Below are 23,828 nucleotides of genomic sequence, written 5' to 3'. Positions count from 1 at the left end.
GTGAAAAGAATCTCTTCCAGTTGAAGTTTAACACACCAATACTCACAGCAAAAAAGGCAAGAATTTCTGGCCTCCGTCTGGACATCTCATCAATGTCTGTCAGCACCTCCAGGATATCTGGGAGAAGACACAGGTTGGAAAGGTGACTGAAATTCACTGATCCAGCAAAGAATCTTTTCTTTTTCCCCACAAAACAAATCTCCCAAGCCATCAAGTTTCCCCACTTGCACACAGAGGTAGTGTAATGAAGGCGGTTCTTCAGAAAGGAGGAGACCAGGGATGTGCCAGATCAACACATCCCAACCTGCCCAGGCAGAAGGAATCCAAGGGGTGAGAGGTTTCAGTTTCAGAACACCTTCTTCTGTAAATAAAGACCTTCAGAGTGTCTCTTTAAAAACAGGGTACAGGCAGGACGTTTTTCTCCTATTCTACCTTGGAAGGAAAACTGTCACAGCTTAGGTATGAACACAGGACGCTTGTAATTGCAGAACACCTTTGGAGATTATTGTTCCCATATGCCAGATTAACATGGTTTTCTTCTTCCATGAAGGCCATTTGGGGATTTCTAGCAAATCCTGCTTCTCATCAGTTTGGTATTTCATTCCTATCAGCACTTCAGACCCGGCTCAAACTGCAGCATTCCTTGATTTACTCATGCTATCTCCCAAAATGCTTGAAGATCCTTGAAGAGCCTCAAAGGGGCCATCAAATGGCCCAGAAGGGCCAATCTCAAATGGCTGAGAAGGGCCACTGAAGTAGTGCTGAGCTAAGAGATAACAGAATCACAGGAAGCCTCTGTCACAGAATCACAGGAGGCTATGGACAAGTTAATCCAAAAATGGAACAACATCCTAACTGCTGGTGACTTCCAAACACAAGACTGAAACAGGAAACCAGGCTGCTGCTGACAGATAAGTAACAAGGTTGACAAATGTCTGCATTTGCCCTGTGTCTCTGCACAGCAGGGCCTCACTCACCCTCCACTGTCTGGCCTCTGGAGAGCCTCTTCATGTACGGGGCCATTTCAGCCGGTGTGAGGGGAGTGAAGAGGGACACGCTGACCAGGGGGAGAGAGCCAGCAGCTGCTTCATCTGGGGAGAGAGAGAGCAGGGCACTCCTGGCAGCCTCTGGGCTGGCCAGGATTCCCCAGCAGTGCAGTGGTGTATCAGGAGCCACCAGCAATGCTGAGATACAATTGTCTCACACTGTCTCTAATCTCACTGCACCTCCTGTAACCCACTCAGCTGACACTGAGGAGGAAGCTTTGCAAGCTCTTTTAATGCTGAATAATTTTCCCCATGCAAGCTGTGCAAGCTGTCAACAGTGGAAGAATGGATGTACCCTTAGAGTCCCCCCAACAGGTCAATCCTTAAGTATGGATTAAAAGGGCAAAATTCACAACCAGGAAACTCACCCTTGTTAAGAGCTGTTCTGCTTCAGCTGGTAGTGATACCACTGGCAGGAAAACAAATTAACCCATCCCAAATACTGGTTCCCAACTGCTGAGCATACAAGTGCCATTCTCCACTCTAAACACACTGAACTGCTACAAGAACAATCACCCCACAAAAACACCTATTCTCCAAAACAGAGTGCAGGTTCACCAGCTGGAATAACTCTTCTCCCACCCAGACTCACCATCCTTCTCTTCATCAGAGCCCCTGTCCAAGATGCCACTCTTACTAGGCAGACTCAGCCCAGCCAGGAGGGACTTCAGCATTGCTAGGTCACTGTTGTCTGATGACAGGTCACTGGGAAAAAGAAGTGGTGTGTTTGGCTTTCAATAGCAATAAGGGCATGAGAACAGATATGCACACTGAAACAAAGAGCTTCTCAGAAGCAGAAACAAGATTTTTCTTTTCTTCATAACTGCAACTCAAATGCATTTCCCCCACATATCTGTAGGTGGGACCCTGCTGCCACTGCTCTGGGGAAAGACTCTCCAGCTGCCTCTATGAAAGGTTGCAGGGCACTATAATACCTCAATATAACATTTAGGCCATTATGTGAGTTAAAGTCATTATGTGACTTCCTTGGGCTCAGTTTTCACCTATAAAGAAGAGATATGCTGCTCATTTCAGTGGTGACTTAAAGGAGCCAAGGGTAAAAAAGTGCCATATTAGCAGCTACTCTGTCACATCCTCTTGCTGTCTTCTGTCTGATTAGCTCCTGGCAATCTGACTGTGCATGGGCTAAGAGGCATAAGGAAGCTTACTGGAGTGGATCCGAGTGCTTCTGCAAGAAGGAGACAGCTGCCTGGGCATTGCACGTGATGTACTTGTGGATAAACTGCACAAACTTGCTGATGAAGGCAGCCAGGTGCCGGGAGGATTTTCTGTAGTTCTGGGAAAGAATCAAAAAGGTGAGAGTTAACCAAAAAATAGCAGCAATGCACTGCCCCATCCTACACCTCTGGGTACCAGGGAGCAGTTTCTTGATCTGCTGCCTCGTCTTCAAGCTCTCCAAAATACTTAATGCAATTTTTTGTTCTTAAGCATTCAGGAAGGCTTTCCCTTCAAATGAGAAGCACCAAGGTTGGCCCTGTGTTACAGGAGCTTCCCCATCTAGTGGCCAGCAGCCGGCAGAGGGAGGGAAGCAGGGATTTTCCTACCAGCAGCAGACGGATGAAGGACAGGAGACAGTCCCAGAGTGCCGCCTGGTGCTCGTTCTGGAACACCTGCGGCTGGAGCAGCTCCAGGATCCCCAGGACATGGATGAAGAAGGTCAAGTGGTTCTGCTGCCTGAATTCCTGGAAATTGAGGTGAACGCGGCCGTGCAGCAGTGCTGCAATCATTGGCAAGTGCCTGAAACACCAAATGAGAAAATCTAGGCCTAGATCTTTCAAAGGTACATGTTACCTCAGTTCCTGGAAGGCAAAATCCCTTATCCCCTCCCAGAGTTCTTGTCTTGATCCCTGTATAGATAGACTCAGCATGCCCCATTTCCCACCCATACTCTGCTCCCTAGTCTCCAATTCCAAGATTATTTCCTGACAGACACAAGGTGTTGCCTCATTGTAAAAGGTGTCACTTTGCTGCCTTTTCTCCTGACTTCTCTACATGAAGGTGAATTCTCTCACCAACATTGTGACTGCTGCCAGTTTGTTCCCTTTCTAGGACAAGGGTGGATGCTTTTCAATAAGCCCCAGAGACACACAGGGAGAGGGAAGTACCTAAGGAGGAGGATGGGATGAGCCACAGCCAGCTTCCTGCAGGCCATATTGGCATCCCACACGCGGCTTTCGGATGACTTGGAGTCACTGGTGTCTGCGAGGAGGTTAATGAATCTGTGAACCAGGGCATCAAGCTGCAAGAAAAATAATGAGCAAACTGTTAAGTTTAATGTACAAACCAGCCCCTGGCTCTCCAGCAGTGTTTCCCAATTCCTTTCCAGCTACACAGAGGGGTTAACAGAAATTATTTTCAGGTAGAATCTGCGAGCAGATGCAGTGTTCCAGCTGGCATGGGATCTGAAGTCCACAGTCCCTACAGACATCAAAGCAGGATCAGATGCCTGCACACTTGTGCCTTACAGAAGCCTTTGGCACACAGAAGCTTGTGGAGCTTATACTATTTTATAGAAGGACACTGCAAAACAAACCACACCAGAACTCTCTTCTCTGGAGAGTGCAGGCAGGGATGGGGTAACAGAAAATCAAAACAAAGAAACCAAAGTCACCCAGCTAGCCCTCAGCTTCTAAACTGGGCATCAAGGTAGCATCCACTGTGCATACACAACTGAAAAGGGGCCTTCCTATGCCTCTAACTTTACCTTGCAAGTGCTGCTGTCTCTGGCTCCTTCACTGGTAAGAAGCATCTCAGGCATAGGGACCAGGAGCTCAGGTAGTTGCAGGTATATCTGCAGCAGAAGGTCCTGGCAGCATTTCCCCACAGAGCTAAAGGAAAAGGGGAGAGGTCAGCCACTGGGCACTACATTAGATCAACCAGCAAACACCCCAGACCCATCAGATTACTAACACCCTTCCTGCATGTGGTAAACAGAGCATGTGAAAACAAAGACATCAAGAATCTCAACCAGTGTTTTTTAAGTCTTTGCTTCTTTTGAACAGCTCAAATCATTCACTTTCTACACAGATCCATGCACAGTCTATGGGGATCCACCAGGAGGCCATTTGGAGTTAGAAAACTGCAATTCAAAGGGGAAGAAAGCTCTGCCTACATCTCCAGTGCAGAGTTCCTGCATGTGGTACTCACAGTCAGCCCCATCCCAACTGGAAAATAAGCCAGAACCACAACCATTCAGACTAACCAGCATGTTCTCTACACACCTGAAACCCCTGGAGATCTCTGGCATAGTCTCTATTGGGAGGCAGTAGGAAGAAACAGTCACTCAGAATCTTTCCTAATATCACCATAAGCAAGGTTGGAATTAGGTCAGTTCCTTTCACTGCCACAAAAACATCATCTTCCTGTTCTTTCCACAGTCTTAAAATAGCTGTTAGGAAATAATTTGGTCTCCATTCAGCTTTCAAAGCAAGTCAGAAGCAGGATGTATTACAAGCAGTGACTCAAGGGATGAGTAGACAAGAAATCCCACGTTAGGAACTAGTAATCAAAAATAACCACTGCCTTAAAGAACAAAAGAAAAAACCTCAAGCATGTCAAGAATTTCATTCTGAAGTCCTAAAAGCAAGAAGGCCCTTAAATTTCACTTTTGAAGTCAGCTTCCTGGGCTGAGTACCACTTAAAACCACTTGTTATTTCCCCAGACCTTGGGAGGATAGTGTGCACTTTCATACAGGCTCTGGAACATGATATTCTTAATGAAGACATACTGGCAAGTCACAGCATTACCTGCTTGTGCCCAAGAACTACAATTCCAGCAGACAATGCTCCTCATTTGCACCCTCACCTGCTTCCCCACTGCTGGATGCAGTTGGTCAAATATTCTGTTACTTTTTTGATGTTCTCAAGGTCTCCATGAGAACAACTGAGCAGCAATGGCAGTCGAGACTGGATGAGTGTGCAGGAGGCTTCATCAGTGTTCTGGTGTCTGGTCTCTGCTTCAGCCAGGATGAGCTCCACCATGCTGATCAGTTCTGATGCCTTCAGGTGGAGCACAAATTCCTCACGGCGCTTCTGGAAGGCAAGAGAACACCCCAAATTATTCCACACCAAATCCCAAGATCCTTAGCTCCTTCTAGTCACACCTTCCCCGACTGGAATGGAACCTTAAAACCACACTTAAGAATGGCTCCATATCTAGAGCTCTGAAAGAATCACAACCCCAAATAAAATCTCTTTAGCCCTCCTCTACTTCTTCATTTACTTCCATGTCAGCACGTGTGATGGGTCAGAAAGCATAATTCAGTCACCAGTGGAGAAGAGACACAGCTTCCTTTTCTTTGTAAAATGGCAATTATCCCGTGCTGAGTTTTAGCTTGCTTGCCACTCTCTTGTGCCTTTACCAGATATTGTGGCAACTACTGCAGGGGAAGTGCCAAGTGGGCAAACTTTATGTGTTCCTATCAGCTTTCTGGACTCTAAACTGCCACTGTAATATGGAACAGCTAAGTAATCAGCTGAGGTACAGGCAGCAAACTTGGCACACTGCACCTGAATCACTCCAGCCACCTCTTGGCCATGGAAAAATCAGGCACTGTGAAAACATTGCCTCTCACTCCATCCAGATAGGAATCTTGGAAGAACTGAACCAATACCTGAGGAGTTCTCTGGTCCCTTCCCTGCCAGATCCGAGGAATGTGAATACAGGCCCACAAGAAATCCAAGGATGCAGTTGGGTCAAATCTGCCAGAAGACAAAAGAAGACAGATTTGCAATTAGAGTCAACACAACCCTCAGGCAGCACACAAACACATGGAAGCATCACTAAACATGATGAGTACTGTGAAGAAAGAAACATCTGCAAATGTAAAAATAGGACCTATTAAGTCCCAAGAAGGGGGTTGGTTCTGTTCCCAGATTGTGACTAAATAGTTGCTGCAATAAGCACAGCACAGGGTACAGAACAGAACAAATGGCATTCAGCAAGTGTGGGGGCTACATGGAGCCTTACACCAAGGTCAGGAGCTGGTCACCACCAAATAGTTGGTACAATCAGACCAATGACCTTACTGTCCCTATCACAGCAGTTACTTTGAACTGAGAAAGTAATTTAATTTTGAGCAAATTAAGAATAAAATAATAAACTGAAATGCTACCAGTTTTAGAAGTATTGCTGTTATTAGGTTTTAGCATTTCCTGGTCCATAACTGTAACAATACCACTACACTGGAACTTCAGTATTTGAAAGCTGTGTACAGAAGCTCAGAGCTAGGGCTGCTGCAGAGATCAAAACTGGGAGGCTGATGCCATGAAAGGGTTAGAAAAAAGACTGGAAATGGAGTTTAGTACAACCAAAAAATCCATCAGAGCCTGCCCAGGTACAGAGACAGCCCTCAGTTTGCTATCCAAGCCATCCTGCAAACCCTGTGTTCATAAAGGCTACCAACAAGGGCAATGCAAGATGGATTACCCACAATTAGCACTTCCTGTTTAGAACACAGCCAAATCTTTATGTGCTGCTTCCATCAAACAGTAGGTAATATTTACATCAAGGTACACAAATCAGCAGGACTGAAATCTGCATCCTTCTCACAAAGTCTATTTCTGGCTGACTTACATCTCCTGGCAGACACATCACGAACATGGCAGGTCTTGTTCTCCCTCAGACAGACAGAGTTGCCCAACTCAATCCCTTGGCTGGGCCAAACAAGGCTCACCTCTGCTCCCTGTTCCTGCCAAGCAGAAGCCTGATGCACTGGTGCAGTGTGGTCCAGCTGGACTGGTGAGTCAGGAGAGCCAGGAGGTATGGGCGGAAGGACGGCACCTGGGACCCTGCCTGGAAGCACCAAGAGAGGAAGAGATGTAATGAACAGGTCCTGGTAGCAAGGTGGCTGCAGGACATGCCATGTGTATTGCAGAAGGGTAACAACCCAGGAGGGCAGACAGCACAGACAGCATGAGGATTTAGGGCAACACTTTCTGAGAGAACAAGGCATCAGATGTGAAATTCAGTTGCAGCCTTAACTTTGGCATGGCACTTTGGGCAAGCCATTGATCTGTCTGCAAAAATACCAATGAAAACACAGCTGGCTGGGTTGTTATGAGACTCTGCTGTGTCTGCAAAGCACTTTGAAGTCCTTAAAAGAACATAACTGAGGAAATATAAAGATAAGAGGAAACATAAGCCCTGCACTGACAAATGTGAGCCTTGCACACAACTGTCCCCCTAGTCAGCCTGTACAGCTCTGGAACTCCTACAGTAACCTGTGGCAGAACATAAAAACAGCCCTTGCCCTGTTTCCAGGTGCAGGTCAGTACCCCAGAAAGTTGTTCCAGCACAGCAATCCTTCTGCCCAGCAACTCTTACTTTGTTCCAGGAGAACAGTAGCTTCTGCTGTAGATCAGGGCAGCTGCTGATGACCTCTGGGTCCAACATCTCCAGCCAGTCATTGAGAAGGCCAGAGGCAGGCCCTGGCCAAGCTGATTCAGCACTGTGGACAAAGCAAGGCCAGTGTCACCGGTGATACCATGCAGCCAGACCTACCTGTGAATTCCCATCATTGCCTTGGCTCACCTGCAGCTCTCCACCTCCTTCTTTACTGGGGTTTCTTCCTTGTCCTGGAGCAACAAGGAGCACACCACAGCAATTGGTTTCATGGCAGGACACCTGGTCTCAACAGTAGCTGAGAAGAGGACAGTCAGGAGCTCCTCCAGGTATGGAGAGTGGGTTTCAATCAGACCTTGAAGGACTAGCAGAGGGAGAAAGATGCCACTCATTAACTCCAGGATGTGGTGAAAGATATGGAATCTTGCAAGTATTATTCCTGATAGCCAGGCTCAGTGAGGAAGAGGGAAGCCATTTTTATTTGGGATAGTAGGCTTCCATTTCTTTTTGCTAGTGGGAACCAACAGTTTGCTCAGAGACTTAATCTGAGCCCCAGATCACAGTTTATAAAGCCACATACAGTGGGGGAAAGGAGGTGATACAGGACAGGGCCAAGCTTAGATCAGTTCACATTTTCTGATCCAGGAGAAGGCAGATTCCCACAGCCTGCACACTAGGCACTGCCTTGCTGGGCTGGAAGTTCAAGCTGATGCTACAAAGAAGGAGAGCAGAAGGGACATCCATACCTTTGCTGATGAGCTCTGGCTCCACATTACACTTCTCTCCTGATTTCAGGGTTGCAATGATGGCACAGACCGTGGAGCTGATCAAGTCCGGGTCACGACGGAAAGAAAGAGCTTCTGTGAGGTGCAGGAAGCCGCCTCTAACTGTAACAAAATCACAGCACTGGCATCACAGGGACAAGCCAGCCCCCACATCAGACTTCCCTCCTCCAGATTCCCCATGTGGCTCCAGGGCACGACTACTCAAACATATAAATACACATTCTACTGCCATTTATGGCCACCACAACCCTTGACAGCTCTCCTGCATGTTGGGACATGTGGCTAGGAAGAAGCTCTGTAACCACAAACCCACTTCCATGGCCAAGCTCTTGGTTAGACTCCTGCTCCCAAGGGATGGCAGATGATAAACAACTCTGTAAGTCATGATGTGACCTTGCTCCAGAGGCATTCCTGCATGCTTATCTACCAAAACTATAGCTCACACATAATTCCTGGCCTGAGAAATTTTAAGTTTTCCCAGAGAGATCTGCTGTGCTTGGTGAGATGCTACCAGGTGTCTACTGCAAGCCCCCAGAGCTAAGGCACTTGGTTCACAGCCTCAAAGAGCTTCTGCAGCACAATGTGCTACTTTTGTAACTCCTTATGACACCTATCTAAAAGGCTGCCCGTGACACTTCCTGCTCCAGGTGCAGTTTTGTCTCTTTCTTGCCCCACTTTGCCCCCTCTGAGCCCCATAAGCTGCCCAGTGCCAGTACCATCACTGATCCTGTGCCTTGAGGAGTATTGCACAGCAAAGGCCTTCAGCTGAGCTCGCAGGGGACCATCTTCCACGGCAGGGTTCTCCAGCCACTGCAGCATCTGCATGAGCACTTTAAAGAAGAGCGAGGAGAAGGCAGTGTCCTGTGGCACGGCGCGCTGGGAAGAAATTCTTTACAGTTAGGGTGGTGAGGCACTGGCAGAGGTTGCCCAGAGGTTCTGGACTCCCCATCCCTGAAAGTGTTCAAAGCCAGGTAGGATGGGCTTGGAGCAACCTGGTCTAGTGAAAGGTGCCCCTGCCCAAGGCAGGGGAATTGGAGCCTTGATCTTTAAGGTCCCTTCCAACCCAAACCATTTTATGACTCTATGAATTAGACTTCTGCTCTCAAATGGTCTGCAAATGCCCTGGCTTGCAAGACACGACAAATGCTACAGAATACTACAGATCCCAAAGCCAGCAGAGACCTACAGCTATAAATCCAAAAACCAGTTACCAGGCTAGGTAAGGTACACTAACTCTGCAGGTAATCTCAGCAGTGCCAGCCTAGTCCCACCAGCCTGCATCCAGCTGCCCATGGCCAGGCAACCTGAGCTGAGCATTACAAAGTGTGCACACAGCAGAGCAGATGCCCTGCAGATTTCCCATTCCTCCCTCACTACTCTTTATGAAATGCTCCCAAACAGATTTCCTGTTTCTCCCTCATCCCTCTGTATGAAATGCTCCCAAACAGATTCTCTGTTTTTCCCTCACCCCTCCGTATGAAATGCTCCCAAACAGATTCCCTGTTCCTCCCTCAGCCCTCTGTATGAACTGCTCCCAAGGCACTCACGTGGTACTGGTAGAGCTGGCGCATGAGCGGGCAGGAGATGAAGTGGTGGCGGTGCATGGCCATGACCAGGGCGCCGCCGTGCGCGGAGTTGAGCAGCGCAGCCACGGCCTGCAGCAGCCGCCCTGTGACCCCGCTGGCCGTGACCCCACTGGCTGTGACCCCACTGGCTGTGACTCCACTGCTTGTGACTCCACTGGCTGTGACCCCACTTTCTGGCACAGCCCCTTGGCGGATGTGGGCCAGCTCCTGCCCCAGTGACTGCTGCAGCGCCAGGGCCAGCGGCCGCAGGCTGGAGTTCTGCCACCGCGGGTCCGGGGTCAGTGGGAAAAGCTGGGGAGATACAACAGGGAGTACATTTATGACAGACAATGAAAGGATTGCTGTACCATGAACACCCTGAGGCTGAGGAGTGATTTACCTTGTACAGTTATACTGATTGTAGGCTAATGGGAACCTTCTGCTACAGCTTTTTCTATATTCTAGTGCCTGGCACATGAACATAAGCAGCATCTTTGCAACCCCAACACGATTATCCACACTGACACTGCAGGGGAATCCTACTACCCAAACACCAACAACTGACTTGGCCAATTAATTCCCTGTAGGCTCCTTCTGGAGTCAATGGAGGGAGGGAAGCTCTGTAAGCAGACAAGCCAGAGTACAAATGCTGTTTGCACACAGCTTTGCTGCCAGGGCCCTGTGAGCATTTCACAAATCCTGCATCCACTGCTGAGAGGAAAGGCACTATGCACAGAACAAACAAGGTGCAGAGACAGCAACATGCTAGTAGGTACTGACAGTACCAGGCATGATCAAAAGCCACATCACGTTCCAACGACAAGAGAAAATTCCTGCCAGTACCAACTCCACCAGGCTGTAATGGCACAGCCTCATTGCATCAGGGTTTCCATATTTATTGCCTGCAAACACTGCAGGATAAGTAGTCACAAGATGCAGGTATAAGAGAAATGGATTTTGTGAAGCTGCTGCAGGGAAGTAGCTACTCAGCTGGAGGTTATGACAGTACCTGCAGCAAGATGCCTGCCAGATCATCTTCTGGGCCCAGCACACGGACCTGGCTCAAGGCCCGGATCCGACTCTGACTTTGGGAGTTTTCAGGACTAGATTTTGACCTTGCAGCCTCAGCGCTGTCTGCAAGAGGAATAAAAGGAAAAAAAGGAAATGCTGTTATGGTAGATAGCATCTGGAGCCCCAACACCAGATCACCTTCAGCTTCACGGTCTCTAACTACTGAGAAATTCAGCAGCTTTTCACTTAATTCCAAGCAAGACCTACTTTTCCATATGACTCAGAAAAACTCACTGTAATAAACTCCAAAAATACTGGAATGTCTCTCTTTGCCAGAAGCAAAAAAACTCTAGCAAAGCACTGGTGTCTAACTGTAGCTTGCTGGTTTATTACAACATGCCTCCTTTTTAAGACATCTCTGCCTGTTCCTCTCAACAGCAAAAAGGAGGGAAGTTTGGAAGATGACTTTGATATTTAGGCTATCCTGGGCAGTACCTCGGCGGGCTGGTAAGGAGGCAGTAAGCAGGGAGTGGAAAGTCTGGCCTCCTGTTGCTCCTCTCTCATGTTGAACCTCCACAAGATGAGCCATGTAGTCTGAAAAAAGGAGGAAATAAGAACACATCATCATCTTGCCTTCTTCATTAAAACAGGACAGAATTGGCTGTTTGTACAGCCCTCACAGACAAGAGAATCTGCTGCTCCCACAGACTTTGTAAACACGATGCCTTGAAAGCTTTGTTTCTTTTACAAAGTACCCTCCAAAGTACTTTTTGACTCTGTACATTCCAATCCAAAAAAATCCTCCTCTATTTTGGGAAATACAGCCAAGGGCCACCCAGGTGTCTACAGTGACAACAAGCTGCCAAAGCAGCCTGTGCACAAAGTTTGCTGAACTAGCTTGGATTTTTCCAAGGAAGTCACAGGAGATACTCATGGAAACAGTTCAAGAAAAAGTTAAATGCCTAGTCAGCCTCATCTGCAGCTCTTACTTTTGTCCATGATGTTCTGCTCCAGCGTCTGTGGATCATGAGATACTGCCTGATCCAGGTACTGCAGAAGTTTGCTCATGCTGGAAACTGGGATTCCAAAAGACTGAACAAAGAGAAGCAGCTGCTGTGGCTCCAGGTCCTGCAGGGCTGCAAGAGACAAACACTGATTCCTCAGACCTCTGAACTGTCCATGGAAGGCCATCTTTATTACCTGATCTTTATGCTTTTGTCTGGACCAAGAGTGACACATTAATGACAGAGCTGCAGAGAGCCTAAAGCTAGAAGTCTGACAGCTGCCTACTATATTTTCTTTCCTCTGCAAATCATTGCTGCCTTATTGCATCTTCCAGTTAATTCACTCACTGGCTAATCTGATCTTCTGTTTAATTTTATTAGAACTTCAGTAATGCAATCATTTGTATTAAAAAATAACTTCCACCCTATCTCTTGACGGCTGCAGGCAGAAATTATTGAATAATTCAATCACTGGCTATAGACAGCTGTCATTTAATTAGTAAAATGGGATGAAAGCTCTGAATACCAAGAAGAAAGAGAGCACTGATGAGTGGTACAAGGACCAGAATAACCAGAGGTTTAACTTACATCCTTTAGGCACAGCTTTCCACAGCGCTGTGCCTATTGTCTGGTGATTGCATAGCTTGAATTGAATTGTTGTAAAAGAGATAGGACCTCAATTCAGAGTCTCCCATTCCTTTAAAATACACAGAAAGGGGAATATCCATTCAGACTCACTCTCCTACTTTAAAAGTAACATGGGTACATCCAAAGGCATCCAAACAGGATGGCTGGGCACACTTGAGCAAGGAGGCCTCTCTCTTTCCTTTCAGCAGGGTTTGAAACACCAACAGACATGGCCCAGGCTCACCTGCATCCACGAGGCGCGGGACCTCGGAGCGGATCATGCGCAGCTTCAGCCAGTCGGGGAGCAGCAGGGCCTCCTCGGAGGTGTCCACCAGAAAAGCAGTAGGAAGGGGCTTTTTCTCAGGGAACCATATATCCAGTAAGGTGTAAAAATCACCATCCCCTGCTTAAGAGTGGATAAAAAATTATTTCTCATGTTCACAAGTACCTAGAATGCCCTGCCCCTCTCTGTCAATACACCACAACACGCCATTGTTTTGGCATTTCCTGCTGTCTGCAGAAAGCAAAAAGAAAAATAAATCAGCCTGCAAATCCTTCACTCTTTGCAGCAATATTCTGATAAATCTTACAGCTACAAACATGTACTGCAAGGGTCAAGCCTGTGAATAGGATTAACACCAGTCTGACCTGTTAGGAGACAGCAAATAGAGAAAAGCCATCCTGTATTGACCATTACCTCCCCAAAAAATCTGAGCATACTCCACCGACCTTGAGGTGGCCCCAATGTCAGGAGAATAACCATGGCATGGACCACAAGGATATGCATGGTGGCTGTTTCCCCACTAGTCCAACGAAGGAACACCTGATCCTGGGACTCTGACTGGAAAAAAGCAGGATAAGACAGGATGAGCAAACTGGGGAGAGAAAGGAGAACATCAGAATGGACAAATTTAGTCAGACCATAGTTCCCAACATCTCCAACAGTGGCCAAAAGATACTTGGGGTAAAGTTAAAAAGGCATTTTACAAACACACAGGTTTGGCTCTGATACTATGTCACAATCCAATTATTTTCAGATCAGGGAATTCTTGAGCTGGACTTGGTTTATTCAAATTGAGTAACCCATTAAGGGCTCCTGCTAAGCTGCCCAGTGCCTGTGAGCTGTGGGGCAGGGCAGGAGGCACTCACCCAGCTGTACACCTCCTCGCCCTCCTTGCTCTGCCGCATGCGCTTGATGTAGCGCGAGAAGATGGAGAGCAGAGCCACGAGCACTGCATCTGACTCAGCGCTGTAGGACAGCTTGGAGAACAGGTGGGACATGATGGTGGAGCGCTCCACGATCAGTCGGGCAACATCCTGCAGGGACAAAACATCCAGGAGGTGCTGACTGCAAAGCACAGCCAGGCCCCACTGTTTCACTGCATCATGCTCTCCAGTTCCCATCATCAGCCCCGTACACACCGCTCTGGAGATCACCTTGTGGAGTCAGGAACTGACACAGGAGGGAAAAGGCTGGTGCTTTGCATGCATCTTAGAGTGCCTGAGTGGAGCACAGATGGATTCTGATGCACCCCATTACAAAATAAGCCTTTACATAGCTTTATTCCAAAGAAAAAAATCTCCTGACACTTATCATTCAATCTCCTCTGTGTATCCAAACAGAGGCAATATCACCACATGAGTCTTAAAAGCAATAAAAAAGCACCCAGGGAGAAAAAAAAGAAAAAAAATCATTATTAAAAAAAATCACCAAAAGCTTTTCTAAAAATTAAAAAACTCATATAAACAAATCAACCCAGAAATCTAGTTTTGGTTATAGGGGAGTACATATCCCACCACTGAAGTTCCTGACTTACCATTCTCTCCCCAAACACATATGACTGCAGATTTAGCACCTGCTTATTTATGAAACACTGCCAGGTGGTGGGATTTCCATCAAAACACTACCCACTCTTGCATCCCCCATTCCAGCTGATGGGCTGCTGCACCAGAGGTTATTGCTCTGATTACCATTTCATTATATAAACCAAAGACACAGGTTTGCCTTTCAACCCATGCACAGACACAAACATGCAGTTATCGGAGTAACACACTCCCCAAAACTCATCCTGGTGGTACAGCAAGTCCCATGCCTACCACTCTCCTGGAACATGCCATGTGTCCCCCACACAATCCCTCCTCTCACCAGAGCAAGGTCATTGTGCTGTCCCTGCTCCTCCACTGGGGCATGCTGGGAGAGGTACACCAGGTAAGCACTGATGGTCTGGGGATCTGTCTCCATGTGGATGGCCTGGAATGAGAATTCTTTTCATTAGAAATCAGGATTTAATGAAAACAAGCACCAGCATAAGCAAAATTCTTGTGCAAGCACAAAAACATGCCAATATCACAGCCAGATCCAGTTTGTTTAGATCTGTTTCAGCACTAGCAGCAAAAGAACAAGCCTGACACTCCTCCCTTCAGCTGCTTGCACCCACCTGCTGCAAGGCCAGAGCTGTCGTGGCTCTCACACTGTCAAACAGTGGCAGCCTTGGGAGGTCTCTCAGCAGCCACTGATATCCCTGCAGCAGCTCAGAATCACCAGAATCTTCTTCCATGGGGTGATCCTTCTCCTCCCCATCACGCATCCCTCCTTCCGACAGCACCAAGGACAGGCCCTGCAAGGTCACACACATACAGCTGCTGCATTTGAAGCCACAGCTGGACTGCTAGGTTCATTCTGGTGAATGTAACAGAAACATGCTTCAAACACCACAGAACAATCCAAATGCAGCACACAACAGGTTTCATCTCATATCATGTGTTTTCTTGACAGATAACCTGCTTGAAGTTTCAGTCTGAGCATGATCTTTGTGAGGCTTCCTGCAATTCTTTTTGCCTTGTCTATGCTCCAGAGCACCAGGCACTCACTCACAAACAACGGCCTCTGCCAATTACTCCACATGGCACACAATCTCCTGAGCCTACACCTGAACTCCACAGGAAACACAGTAAAATCCAGCTCTATCTTCAGTACAACTTAGCTGTTGAACAATAACTTCTGAGCAGCAGGGAGCAGAAGTGTATTTGATGGGGTTTGGAGATTGAGACAAGTCACTGGAGGAGGATGACATGGAACAGTTTCACTGTGCTGGCTCTGGACTCAAGCTAACCTAGGGCTCTGCCCTGGGCTTCAGACAGACCCTAGTCAAGATGATTTCCATTCTGCTCACCTTCATGGCCAGGACCCTGGAAGCCACCTGGGAGGAGCTCAGGCGCCGCAGGAAGTAGTCAAGCACCTCACAGGTTGTCTGCTCATCTGCTTTGGGTCCCAACAGCAAGTCTTGCAAACGTCCAAGCAACTGCCTTTGTTTCTGTTGTCTCTGTGGAGTGATAAGTTGGTCTGTTCAGTGAAATCAAATCTGGGATGCACAGAAAGTAGGTAACAGAAGGGATCCCCAAAAGAATGCTCACCTGGCGTTTCTTGGCACGCTGGTCCTTACTCTCACCCTCCTCTTCTTCTTCACCTGAGGTCGACTCATCAGCAGCATCATGAAGCAGGAATTCACAAAGACACTGCACAGGCAGGACATCCAAGGAGCCCTCACTGGACTGAACCAGGTCTGCCAGCCATGGCATTGACTGTGATGAGGCCTGGGAAGGATGAGAGTAACAAGGTCAGCAGAACATAGAGCATAGATCAGATAGAACATAGATCATAGAAGGACACTGATCATTTAATTCCTGAGCAGCAAACCACCTTCCCCTAAATCTCACTCAGCTTCCTTTTGCCCCTCACTCTGTTCAAGTTTTAGAGGCAAAGGATCCAGTCCCACCACAGCCCACCTGTCTCTGGATGATGTTGAGCAGAAAGTCAGGATGGCGACTGCGACACAGAAGGTGGCCCAAGCGAAGAGACTGGTTCAGGCTTTTCACCTGCTCCAGGACATGTGGTGGAGGTCTGCGAGGGGGGCCCCTGCCACAGAAACAGCAAGTTCCAGGCTGATAGATCCCCACTCTGATGTGAGGAGGATCAGTCAGTTCTGTAGTGCATAAGGGGTTTAGAGGAAGGTGGCAGGAAGGTTGGAACCAGATGATCTTCCAACCAAAACCATTCTGTGACTATGTGATCCCATGGGCTACCACACCACAGGGTTCTTCTTCCCCACATCAAGCACCCTGTGGGGGAGCAGGGTTTCCTGCTAGTGCTGTTAACTAGGATTTCATAATGGTACTAGAATGCAGAAGGCTACTTACTGAGGGTCCAGACTTGTCAGCTGGGACAGCAAGAGGCTGCTGCTTTCTGTAATTGTTTGTTTTGTGGATGCAGCTGCCAGATGACCCTCAAATGCAAGAATCTCCTGTTTTTCTCTCTGGGAGATTTGAAGTTCACGATTAATCATCTCTGTGCGTGTCTCCTCATCCGTCAAGGTACATTGAGGATAGGAATAATTACTGAGGAAAAAAGTTTAGAAAAGGAAATGGTTATCTTGTTCTATTCAAAATTCATGAACCACAGTCAGAAAGAACACAGGACCTCAGCTCTGATAGACAACATAGAAAAAAACAAGTAGCTTCTCAGTGGAGCCAGGAGACTGAGACCTTCTCAGCAAGGCACAGCAGTCATCCCCCCATCCCTTTTCTCAGCTTTACTCCCTTGCTTATAATATTCTTGTCAAGGGAAAGCACTTTTCCCACTCCAACTGCAGTGTTGATGCCAGTTTATTTTACACAAGTCCCACTGGAAAGGAAGGAGTTGCATGGCACAAACTTAATTCAGAAATGTGTGTTTTCAGTGGTCTGTTTGACATACATAGGGATTTAACCATACTAACTTGGTCATGACCATTTCCATGAGCATCTTTAGAGAGGGGTACTCCTCCCATGCAGCCAGACCTGCAGCAGAGAACAGAACAATAAGGAACACAGGAAAAAAATAGAGCCTTTATATATACCCTAACACATTGCAAGGTGGGGAAACACAAGCTCACTTGAGAACAGCTCATAACACTTAAGAGCACAAACAAGGCAACTCCAGCCACATGCTGGTCCAAATCCCACCTGCACAGATTTTTCACCCACAGGGGATACAGTTATTTAAGTGCAGTTACCTCACCAACCCAGCACAGGCCTTGCACACAAGCAACCAGACTTCTGCAGAAAACCCCTTGGCCAATTTTTACAGCAGAACTGGCATCCTGAGAAATGTCCAAACTCACCAATATTTTCAGGATTGAATGCAGCCACTACTAGCAGAAGAGGCCAAGCTTTCCAGTAGAGAGTAGAAATAGCTAGATTTGGAGGCTGGTACCTGCAAAAGCCACCAAGAGAGATAAGTGGTCAAGTTTGGTTCCTTAGCTCATCCCAAGTCTGCTTTTCTCCTTCATCATGCCCTGTTAGATTCAGTCATGCCAGTTCTTTTCTCAACAAAGAGACACCCACACACACACACAAAAATCCTTTCAGAAGGGAAAGCAGGATTCAGCTGAAGATTTCTAGGGCAGAAAGGTCAGTGTTTGCAGACCAAAGTACATTCCACCCCAGACTTGGGTCTTGATTCCTCTAGAGAAATACCCATCTGAACATGATCCTGTTAATCTTTGTCATTTTATTATTACAAATTTTAACAGAGAAAAGCATCTTAAAATCTGTGAGCTGGGAATGTTAGTCACAAGGTGAAAGTGAGCTAGATCACAGCAAGATTATCTATGTGATAAGTCTTACCCTGGAGGTAGCTGGATATTCTCTGGATGGTGATAAGTGCACAGATTTAAGACTGCATCGATCAGCTGGATTCTTTCTACCCTCAGGACCTCAACATCTGGAGAAGAAAAGACTGAGCAAGTTATTGACCTGTCTACCTGCCTGAAAGTCCTTCAAGAAAAGCAGCACAATGTAAAAAAATTTTACTTCAAGCAACTATGTTATTGTGGGCTTGCTCTTGTGATATTACAAAAACTAAAAATCAACATTTAAAGAGCAACAACACTTAAAAAATCCTATAACTCAATATATAAGGATATAGAGCTTTTCAGCAGCAATCTGGTTTAAATTCTTAAGGGTACTTTTTTTCCCAAATGCATCCAATATGATACTTGTAACTTTTTCAGAACTTGGATACACTCCTTCAGGTAAGCAACAAATCTGCTCAGAACTTCTGGGGCTTGGAGGAACTAAAAATGCATTTCAACTTTGTTGCAAGTTTTCAGATTCACTCTAATTCTGAGTCTTCCAGTATATGAAATGGTGCAGGATATAAAATCCTATATGAGAGGCTGGAAACATACTGAACAGCAACAAAGCAAGGAAAGTCTAGATCCTTCCATAAGCACTGAGCACTTCAAGATCACTCTTTGCCATTAACCAGTCAGCACTAAGAGCGTGTAAGATGCTTTAGAATCAAACCCTGACAACACCCTCAATTCTGCCACAAACACATACAGCTCAGCTGAATGGATGTATTTACCAGCAACGCAGGAATTTAGACAAATGCTAAATGAATTCATAAAAGGAGTTAGAGTAAAGATTGCTTTTATAACTGCTATTCTGTAAGTGTCCCAATAATGGACTTGAGAAGAGCACACAATTGGTTAATTAATTTAACTTCCAATCCTTCCATTTTTGCATAGCCTACAAATTTCATTTTACAGTACATACAAAGGACTAAATTGAATTTTAAAACGCTGACTCAAAACTCTGGGTGGTTGTTCACATTCCTTCATTCTCCACACAACCAATAATTTCCCAAACACTCCACGATACAAAATTAGTAACAGAGAAACAGTAAGAAAAAATAAGAAGCTCCTCTAGTGAGAAAGCAACTGCTGGCTTTGAGCCAAATGTTTAGCCATCACGACTAAAATATGCTTTAAGTGATGCAAAGGCTCTTTGGTAGGTGGCAGGAGCTGTCTCAGCCCTGGGTGGCAATAGGAGGACGTGGAGACAGAAGCCAGCACTTGCTGGTGGGAGCTTGTGCAGCCTCACCATCTGCTTGCACAGCTGCAGCCCTCTTCACCAAGTGGTCGGCGAGCTCCATGGCATCGGCAGGGCCCAGGGGCAGGTCCCGCGACAGCCCGATCACCAGGATGCGCATCAGCGTGTCCTCCAGGATGGGCACCTCCGAGCACAGCCGCAGGAAGAAGCTGCAGGAGACACCAGGCATCAATCACACCTTGCACAGCAGCCTCCTGGAACCCTCCACAGACCTTACAACGTATCTGAGCAGAAGATACATCACAGCTTCTTTCCCTGGATCTCCAGCTCCAAATGCAACTATTTGAAACATTATTATCTGAGGGTCCCTTGCAGTGCCTTGTACCTCTACGCTTCAGCCTCCTTGAGTCTGAGCTCCCTAACCTTACCCCAGTTACCCACACACTGTGGGGCTGCTCTCCTTACAACTACAGTGTCAAGATACAGAACAGCTTGGCACAGGGAACAGGAATGAAGGAGGAAGAGGAACAGATGGAGAGTGGAACAACACCCCCCAGTTTTATGGCAGTGTAACAGATGAAGAAAATCTGAGCACAGTTCCAAGCCTTTCCAACACAGAGCTATATAAGGATGACCAGAAAACACCCATTCCTCTGCCTCCAGCTGGAGCAGCTCCCCACCTGCACCCACCACAGGAAGGGCACGCACTCACTTGCGGTCACTCTCGGGGGGCCAGTTGTCCCATTTGTAGTAGGTTTCTGGCTGCTCTGTGAAGAGCACCTTGTGGAGGCTGTAGAGATGAAGAGGACAGTAAACACCATCTGTGAGGCTTAAGAATACATACAACAGTCCCATCTCCCTCAAATCCTGCTAAAGCTTCCCAACCTGCACATGAAAGAGCCCCATCAGATAACTGAGTCTAGCAACAGTAACAACATGATCAGAACAGAGAGGACTATGTAATCAACATGGGATCTGGGCTTTTATACTTTCAGTAACCTGTCTTGCTTACTAGTAATTCTGGCTTGAACTGTCTCAGTAATGCCTTGTGTGTGTCAAGACCCCAGAATACCACCTGTCCTCCAGAAGACAGAACAATCTGTGGAACCTTCAGCCACAGAGCCTTAAAAAATACATCAAACAAAAAAACAAAAAAGGACTCGACAGGGAATTTGTTTGGTCAGATAGCTAAAAATCCCCTACTGAGTGGACCCAAATAATATAAATCAGAAATATTTTCCATTATCACATAAATCAGAAATATTTTCCATTATCATATATTTCTGAATACATCTGAAGGAGTTTCAGAGAGGGAGAGAGTCCCTGCTAAAATTGTTTCTGCTCCCTGTCTGAAAATGGGAGAGAAATCTAACCAAACCCTGGTGTATACCTGGCTTTTCATCATATATCAGTGCTGGGGAAGGGACTGGTTATGCACAGACATGACCAGCTGACTCTCACCAGTGCACATAGTCCTTTGGAGCCAGCTTGCTGATAGATGGAACAACTGTATGCAGCCACCAGACAGCATCACGCTGGATAGCTGCAATCTGGTTCTGGAAAGAGCGCAGCACTTCCAGGTCTGAAAAACAGTCAGGGCACAAAATACACACACAGGCCTCATCAGAAGCATGGTGGTTTCAAGACAGTAACCAGAACTCTGAGGCATCAACAGTAAATCACAGAATGGTTTGAATTGGAAGGAACCTTAAAGATCATTTTGTTTCAATTCCTGCACCACACGTTCCACTAGAGAAGGAGAACCAGAGGAGTGTATGAGAAGGACTTGAGTCCCCTAGCTCTGGCAGAACGTGTTCTTTGCTTTCTGACACATGCTGCAGCAAAACCCCCAACACAAAGCACAGATGGATGAGTTTTGTGAGAAGAAGGCACATGGGCAGTCATGTAAGTGCCACACCAAAGGCCTGTCTTCCCAGCCCCTTAATCCTTACAGCTGCCCCTTCAGGCCTGAGGCCCCTCCACCCACAGCTCCCTCTCCCCAGCCTCTCAGCCACTGCTTCCATAGATACAAGAAGCACTGGCCATGCAAATGCCACATCCCCAATCTCTGTCAGCCCCAGGATGACAGCAGGCTCCCAACCCTAGCTGATGTTCTCCCAACACCAGGGGCAGATATCCACTAAAATGCTCATCCTCAGAGATAACCTAGGTTCTTCTACTTACTCTTTTTCTCTCCTTTGTCCCAAGCAATTCCAGCCTCCTTCACCTGGGCTGTGATACCAAGCATCATGGAGACAGCTAGCAGGTCGGTTATGTGGATGACAAACCGCTCCTTAAAATAGAAAAGAAAAAAAAAAGAGTTGAATAGCAACAACCAGAGCTGCCTTCTGGAAGTGTTTTGTCATCAAAAATGATGAACGTGGATGTTTGAAAATGAGATATGGGAGTGCTGCTATGAGACACACAAACAGTGACTCACTCAGACACCAAAGAGCAAAAGGAAGAATGGCCAGGAAAGCAGACACAGAAGAGCTCAGGGCATCACTGGCACATGCAGCAGCACAAGGGTGGAGAATGGTACCTTGAATTCCATCTCTGCGTACAGGGCCTCCTTCCTTTCCTGCATGAGACCCAGGCAGAAGGCCTGGAAGTTGATCTCATGCTTTGTCTGCTTGATGATCTCTCTCAGCAGAGCCCGTGAAGCTCGCAGGTAATCATCCTTGGTGGTCAACAGGTCCTGGAACACCATTGCCAGGTACTGGGGCCACACAGAGAGAAAACGTTCAGTGCACTGTAATGGGTCTGCATCCACAAAATGAAGAGACACAAGGAAACCATGCTGGAGGTATCCTGTCCTTCATACCCCTGGGGAGCTGTAATAATGTTTCTCTCATGAAACTGCATTATCACCCAGAATGTGGGGGTTAGAAAATGCCCATTTATGTTTATTCCTAGCAAGAATAATTATATAATTTCAAAATAGTATGATACAGATCAGACAGCTGTCTCTGAAAAGATTCATCTGGGGCTCAAACCAACTAAATCTCTCAGGTGGGGTTCTGGGGTTACCATCAGTTATCCAAGACACTGCACCTACCTTTGGAGCTTGCTCTGAGCTGTGCTGAAGCACAGTATACAGGATCTGCATGTTGTTGGGATTTCTTGCATTTGACAGTTCATTGAAAATCACAAACTTAATGGTGGTGCCCAGGTTATCCCTGTGTGCATTCAGCAGCTCCCTGCAACGGAAGACCAGGGATACCTGAACTGACATTTCATTGCAGCTGGACACATTCTTTTCATTTCTCCTTGAAGTATTTAGCACACAAAAGTGAAAAGGATGGAACAGCACATATCAAAGGACAATATCAAAGGACTACTGAAAGATTTCTAGGACAATGAAATTCATTTAAATGAGCACAAGACACTCTGTGCCCCAAGCTGGTATTCAAAACCAGAGACATTGAGACTGTCAAGTCCCTGGGCATGTCTCCCACAGTGCTTTCCCTTCCTGTCACAGACCCAGTCACTCACCTGACACACAGCATGTAGTGGTTGAGAAGGACTTTTGGCTTGAGACGAATTTTGATCAGGTTGGAGATAACTTCCATGTCCTCTGAGCTGTGGGTGTTACAGTTCATACACACTGACATCAGCAAGTCCTGAGCTGGCTTGGTCAACTGCAGAAAAAGAGCAGAAAGACTCCAGCCACTCGCCATTACAGACCAGAAACGTAACTGGAGTACAGCATGCAGCCCTCCTGGCTGGACTGCAGACCAGGGCTGTGCTCCAGCTGCTCCTCTCCTTACCTTTGGGTTCTGCAGCCACATCTCCAGCCTCTGCACAGCCATCTGCCGCACCTCTTTGTAGCCACAGGTCGCCGTCAGCAGGCGCAGGAGGTTCCTGGAGACGTTGTCCATGGGCTGGCGCCGGTTCAGCTGGTCCCGAAGCATGTCTAGCACATATTCCTCCACACTCTCTGCAAGGTCTTCATACCTGGGCCACACAAACTGAACTTTACTCATTTCCACAAAAGACAGTCCAGAGATCAGCACTCTTTCTTGTTTGTGGTATGACTCGCAAACCAAGAAAATCCTCTCTTTTCTCTTGGCACCAGTTTTATCTCTATTGACATCCCCCAACAGATGCCACAGGAGCACAGAGAAGGAGCTTCCTGCCACAGCTCTGCAGGGTGGGTGAGCACAGACACATCTACAGACACACCTGCACACAACTGTGCTAGGAAAGGAAGAGGCACTGTACCTGGGCATGAGCTGGCCCGCCTGCTCTGGGCTCATTTTCTCCTCTGCAATCAGCAGCTCACTCTGGCTGTCCTCCTCCTCTGTCATGGAAGGGTGTGGGCTACTCCCTAAGAGAGACCAGGACACAGCACACTCCATGAAAGAACTCCTCTCCCTACAGATCAATCACTGGGCACAGCGCACAACTCCTCTCTAGAGATCAACCACTTGTGCTCTGGTTTGTTCAGCTTCTTTCAGGGAACCCTTTCAGCAGACCACAGCCTCTCACACTGCACCCCATACGAGCCCATTTTTCACTACCCTCAAACATCCCCTGGACATGAAAGAGCC

At 47.1% G+C, this 23,828-nt stretch overlaps 1 protein-coding gene across 4 annotated transcripts in view; it reads right to left on the bottom strand.

Moving 5' to 3' along the window:
• The window catches only part of INTS1 (integrator complex subunit 1), a 28,750-nt gene that overhangs the window by 1,771 nt on the left and 3,151 nt on the right, over positions 1 to 23,828 (bottom strand). For 3 of the 4 annotated variants that reach the window (XM_054643435.2, XM_077186796.1, XM_054643440.2), the window contains 39 exons: positions 23,500 to 23,605; positions 23,046 to 23,232; positions 22,771 to 22,916; positions 22,334 to 22,475; positions 21,818 to 21,994; positions 21,460 to 21,568; positions 20,737 to 20,857; positions 19,988 to 20,065; positions 19,327 to 19,484; positions 18,067 to 18,163; positions 17,562 to 17,653; positions 17,178 to 17,238; positions 16,600 to 16,797; positions 16,189 to 16,318; positions 15,817 to 15,996; positions 15,576 to 15,725; positions 14,841 to 15,020; positions 14,549 to 14,653; positions 13,552 to 13,719; positions 13,132 to 13,243; positions 12,647 to 12,808; positions 11,761 to 11,907; positions 11,267 to 11,365; positions 10,770 to 10,894; positions 9,743 to 10,072; positions 8,912 to 9,071; positions 8,157 to 8,297; positions 7,600 to 7,774; positions 7,393 to 7,516; positions 6,743 to 6,861; positions 5,681 to 5,768; positions 4,873 to 5,099; positions 3,772 to 3,895; positions 3,173 to 3,306; positions 2,612 to 2,804; positions 2,216 to 2,343; positions 1,639 to 1,751; positions 978 to 1,091; positions 47 to 117 (listed from right to left, as the gene is read on the bottom strand). In XM_054643435.2, coding sequence (XP_054499410.1) covers positions 47 to 117; positions 978 to 1,091; positions 1,639 to 1,751; positions 2,216 to 2,343; positions 2,612 to 2,804; positions 3,173 to 3,306; positions 3,772 to 3,895; positions 4,873 to 5,099; positions 5,681 to 5,768; positions 6,743 to 6,861; positions 7,393 to 7,516; positions 7,600 to 7,774; positions 8,157 to 8,297; positions 8,912 to 9,071; positions 9,743 to 10,072; positions 10,770 to 10,894; positions 11,267 to 11,365; positions 11,761 to 11,907; positions 12,647 to 12,808; positions 13,132 to 13,243; positions 13,552 to 13,719; positions 14,549 to 14,653; positions 14,841 to 15,020; positions 15,576 to 15,725; positions 15,817 to 15,996; positions 16,189 to 16,318; positions 16,600 to 16,797; positions 17,178 to 17,238; positions 17,562 to 17,653; positions 18,067 to 18,163; positions 19,327 to 19,484; positions 19,988 to 20,065; positions 20,737 to 20,857; positions 21,460 to 21,568; positions 21,818 to 21,994; positions 22,334 to 22,475; positions 22,771 to 22,916; positions 23,046 to 23,232; positions 23,500 to 23,605 — 5,471 coding nt within the window. The remainder of the gene's footprint in view (positions 1 to 46; positions 118 to 977; positions 1,092 to 1,638; positions 1,752 to 2,215; positions 2,344 to 2,611; positions 2,805 to 3,172; positions 3,307 to 3,771; positions 3,896 to 4,872; positions 5,100 to 5,680; positions 5,769 to 6,742; positions 6,862 to 7,392; positions 7,517 to 7,599; positions 7,775 to 8,156; positions 8,298 to 8,911; positions 9,072 to 9,742; positions 10,073 to 10,769; positions 10,895 to 11,266; positions 11,366 to 11,760; positions 11,908 to 12,646; positions 12,809 to 13,131; positions 13,244 to 13,551; positions 13,720 to 14,548; positions 14,654 to 14,840; positions 15,021 to 15,575; positions 15,726 to 15,816; positions 15,997 to 16,188; positions 16,319 to 16,599; positions 16,798 to 17,177; positions 17,239 to 17,561; positions 17,654 to 18,066; positions 18,164 to 19,326; positions 19,485 to 19,987; positions 20,066 to 20,736; positions 20,858 to 21,459; positions 21,569 to 21,817; positions 21,995 to 22,333; positions 22,476 to 22,770; positions 22,917 to 23,045; positions 23,233 to 23,499; positions 23,606 to 23,828) is intronic. The other variant, XM_054643437.2, reaches the window with a different exon arrangement.

The sequence above is a fragment of the Agelaius phoeniceus genome, chromosome 16 (assembly GCF_051311805.1).
Source record: "Agelaius phoeniceus isolate bAgePho1 chromosome 16, bAgePho1.hap1, whole genome shotgun sequence".
In the NCBI taxonomy this organism is placed as follows: Eukaryota; Metazoa; Chordata; class Aves; order Passeriformes; family Icteridae; genus Agelaius; species Agelaius phoeniceus.
The sequence above is the reverse complement of the archived record's forward strand: the minus strand, read 5'-3'. Positions and strand labels throughout refer to the sequence as shown.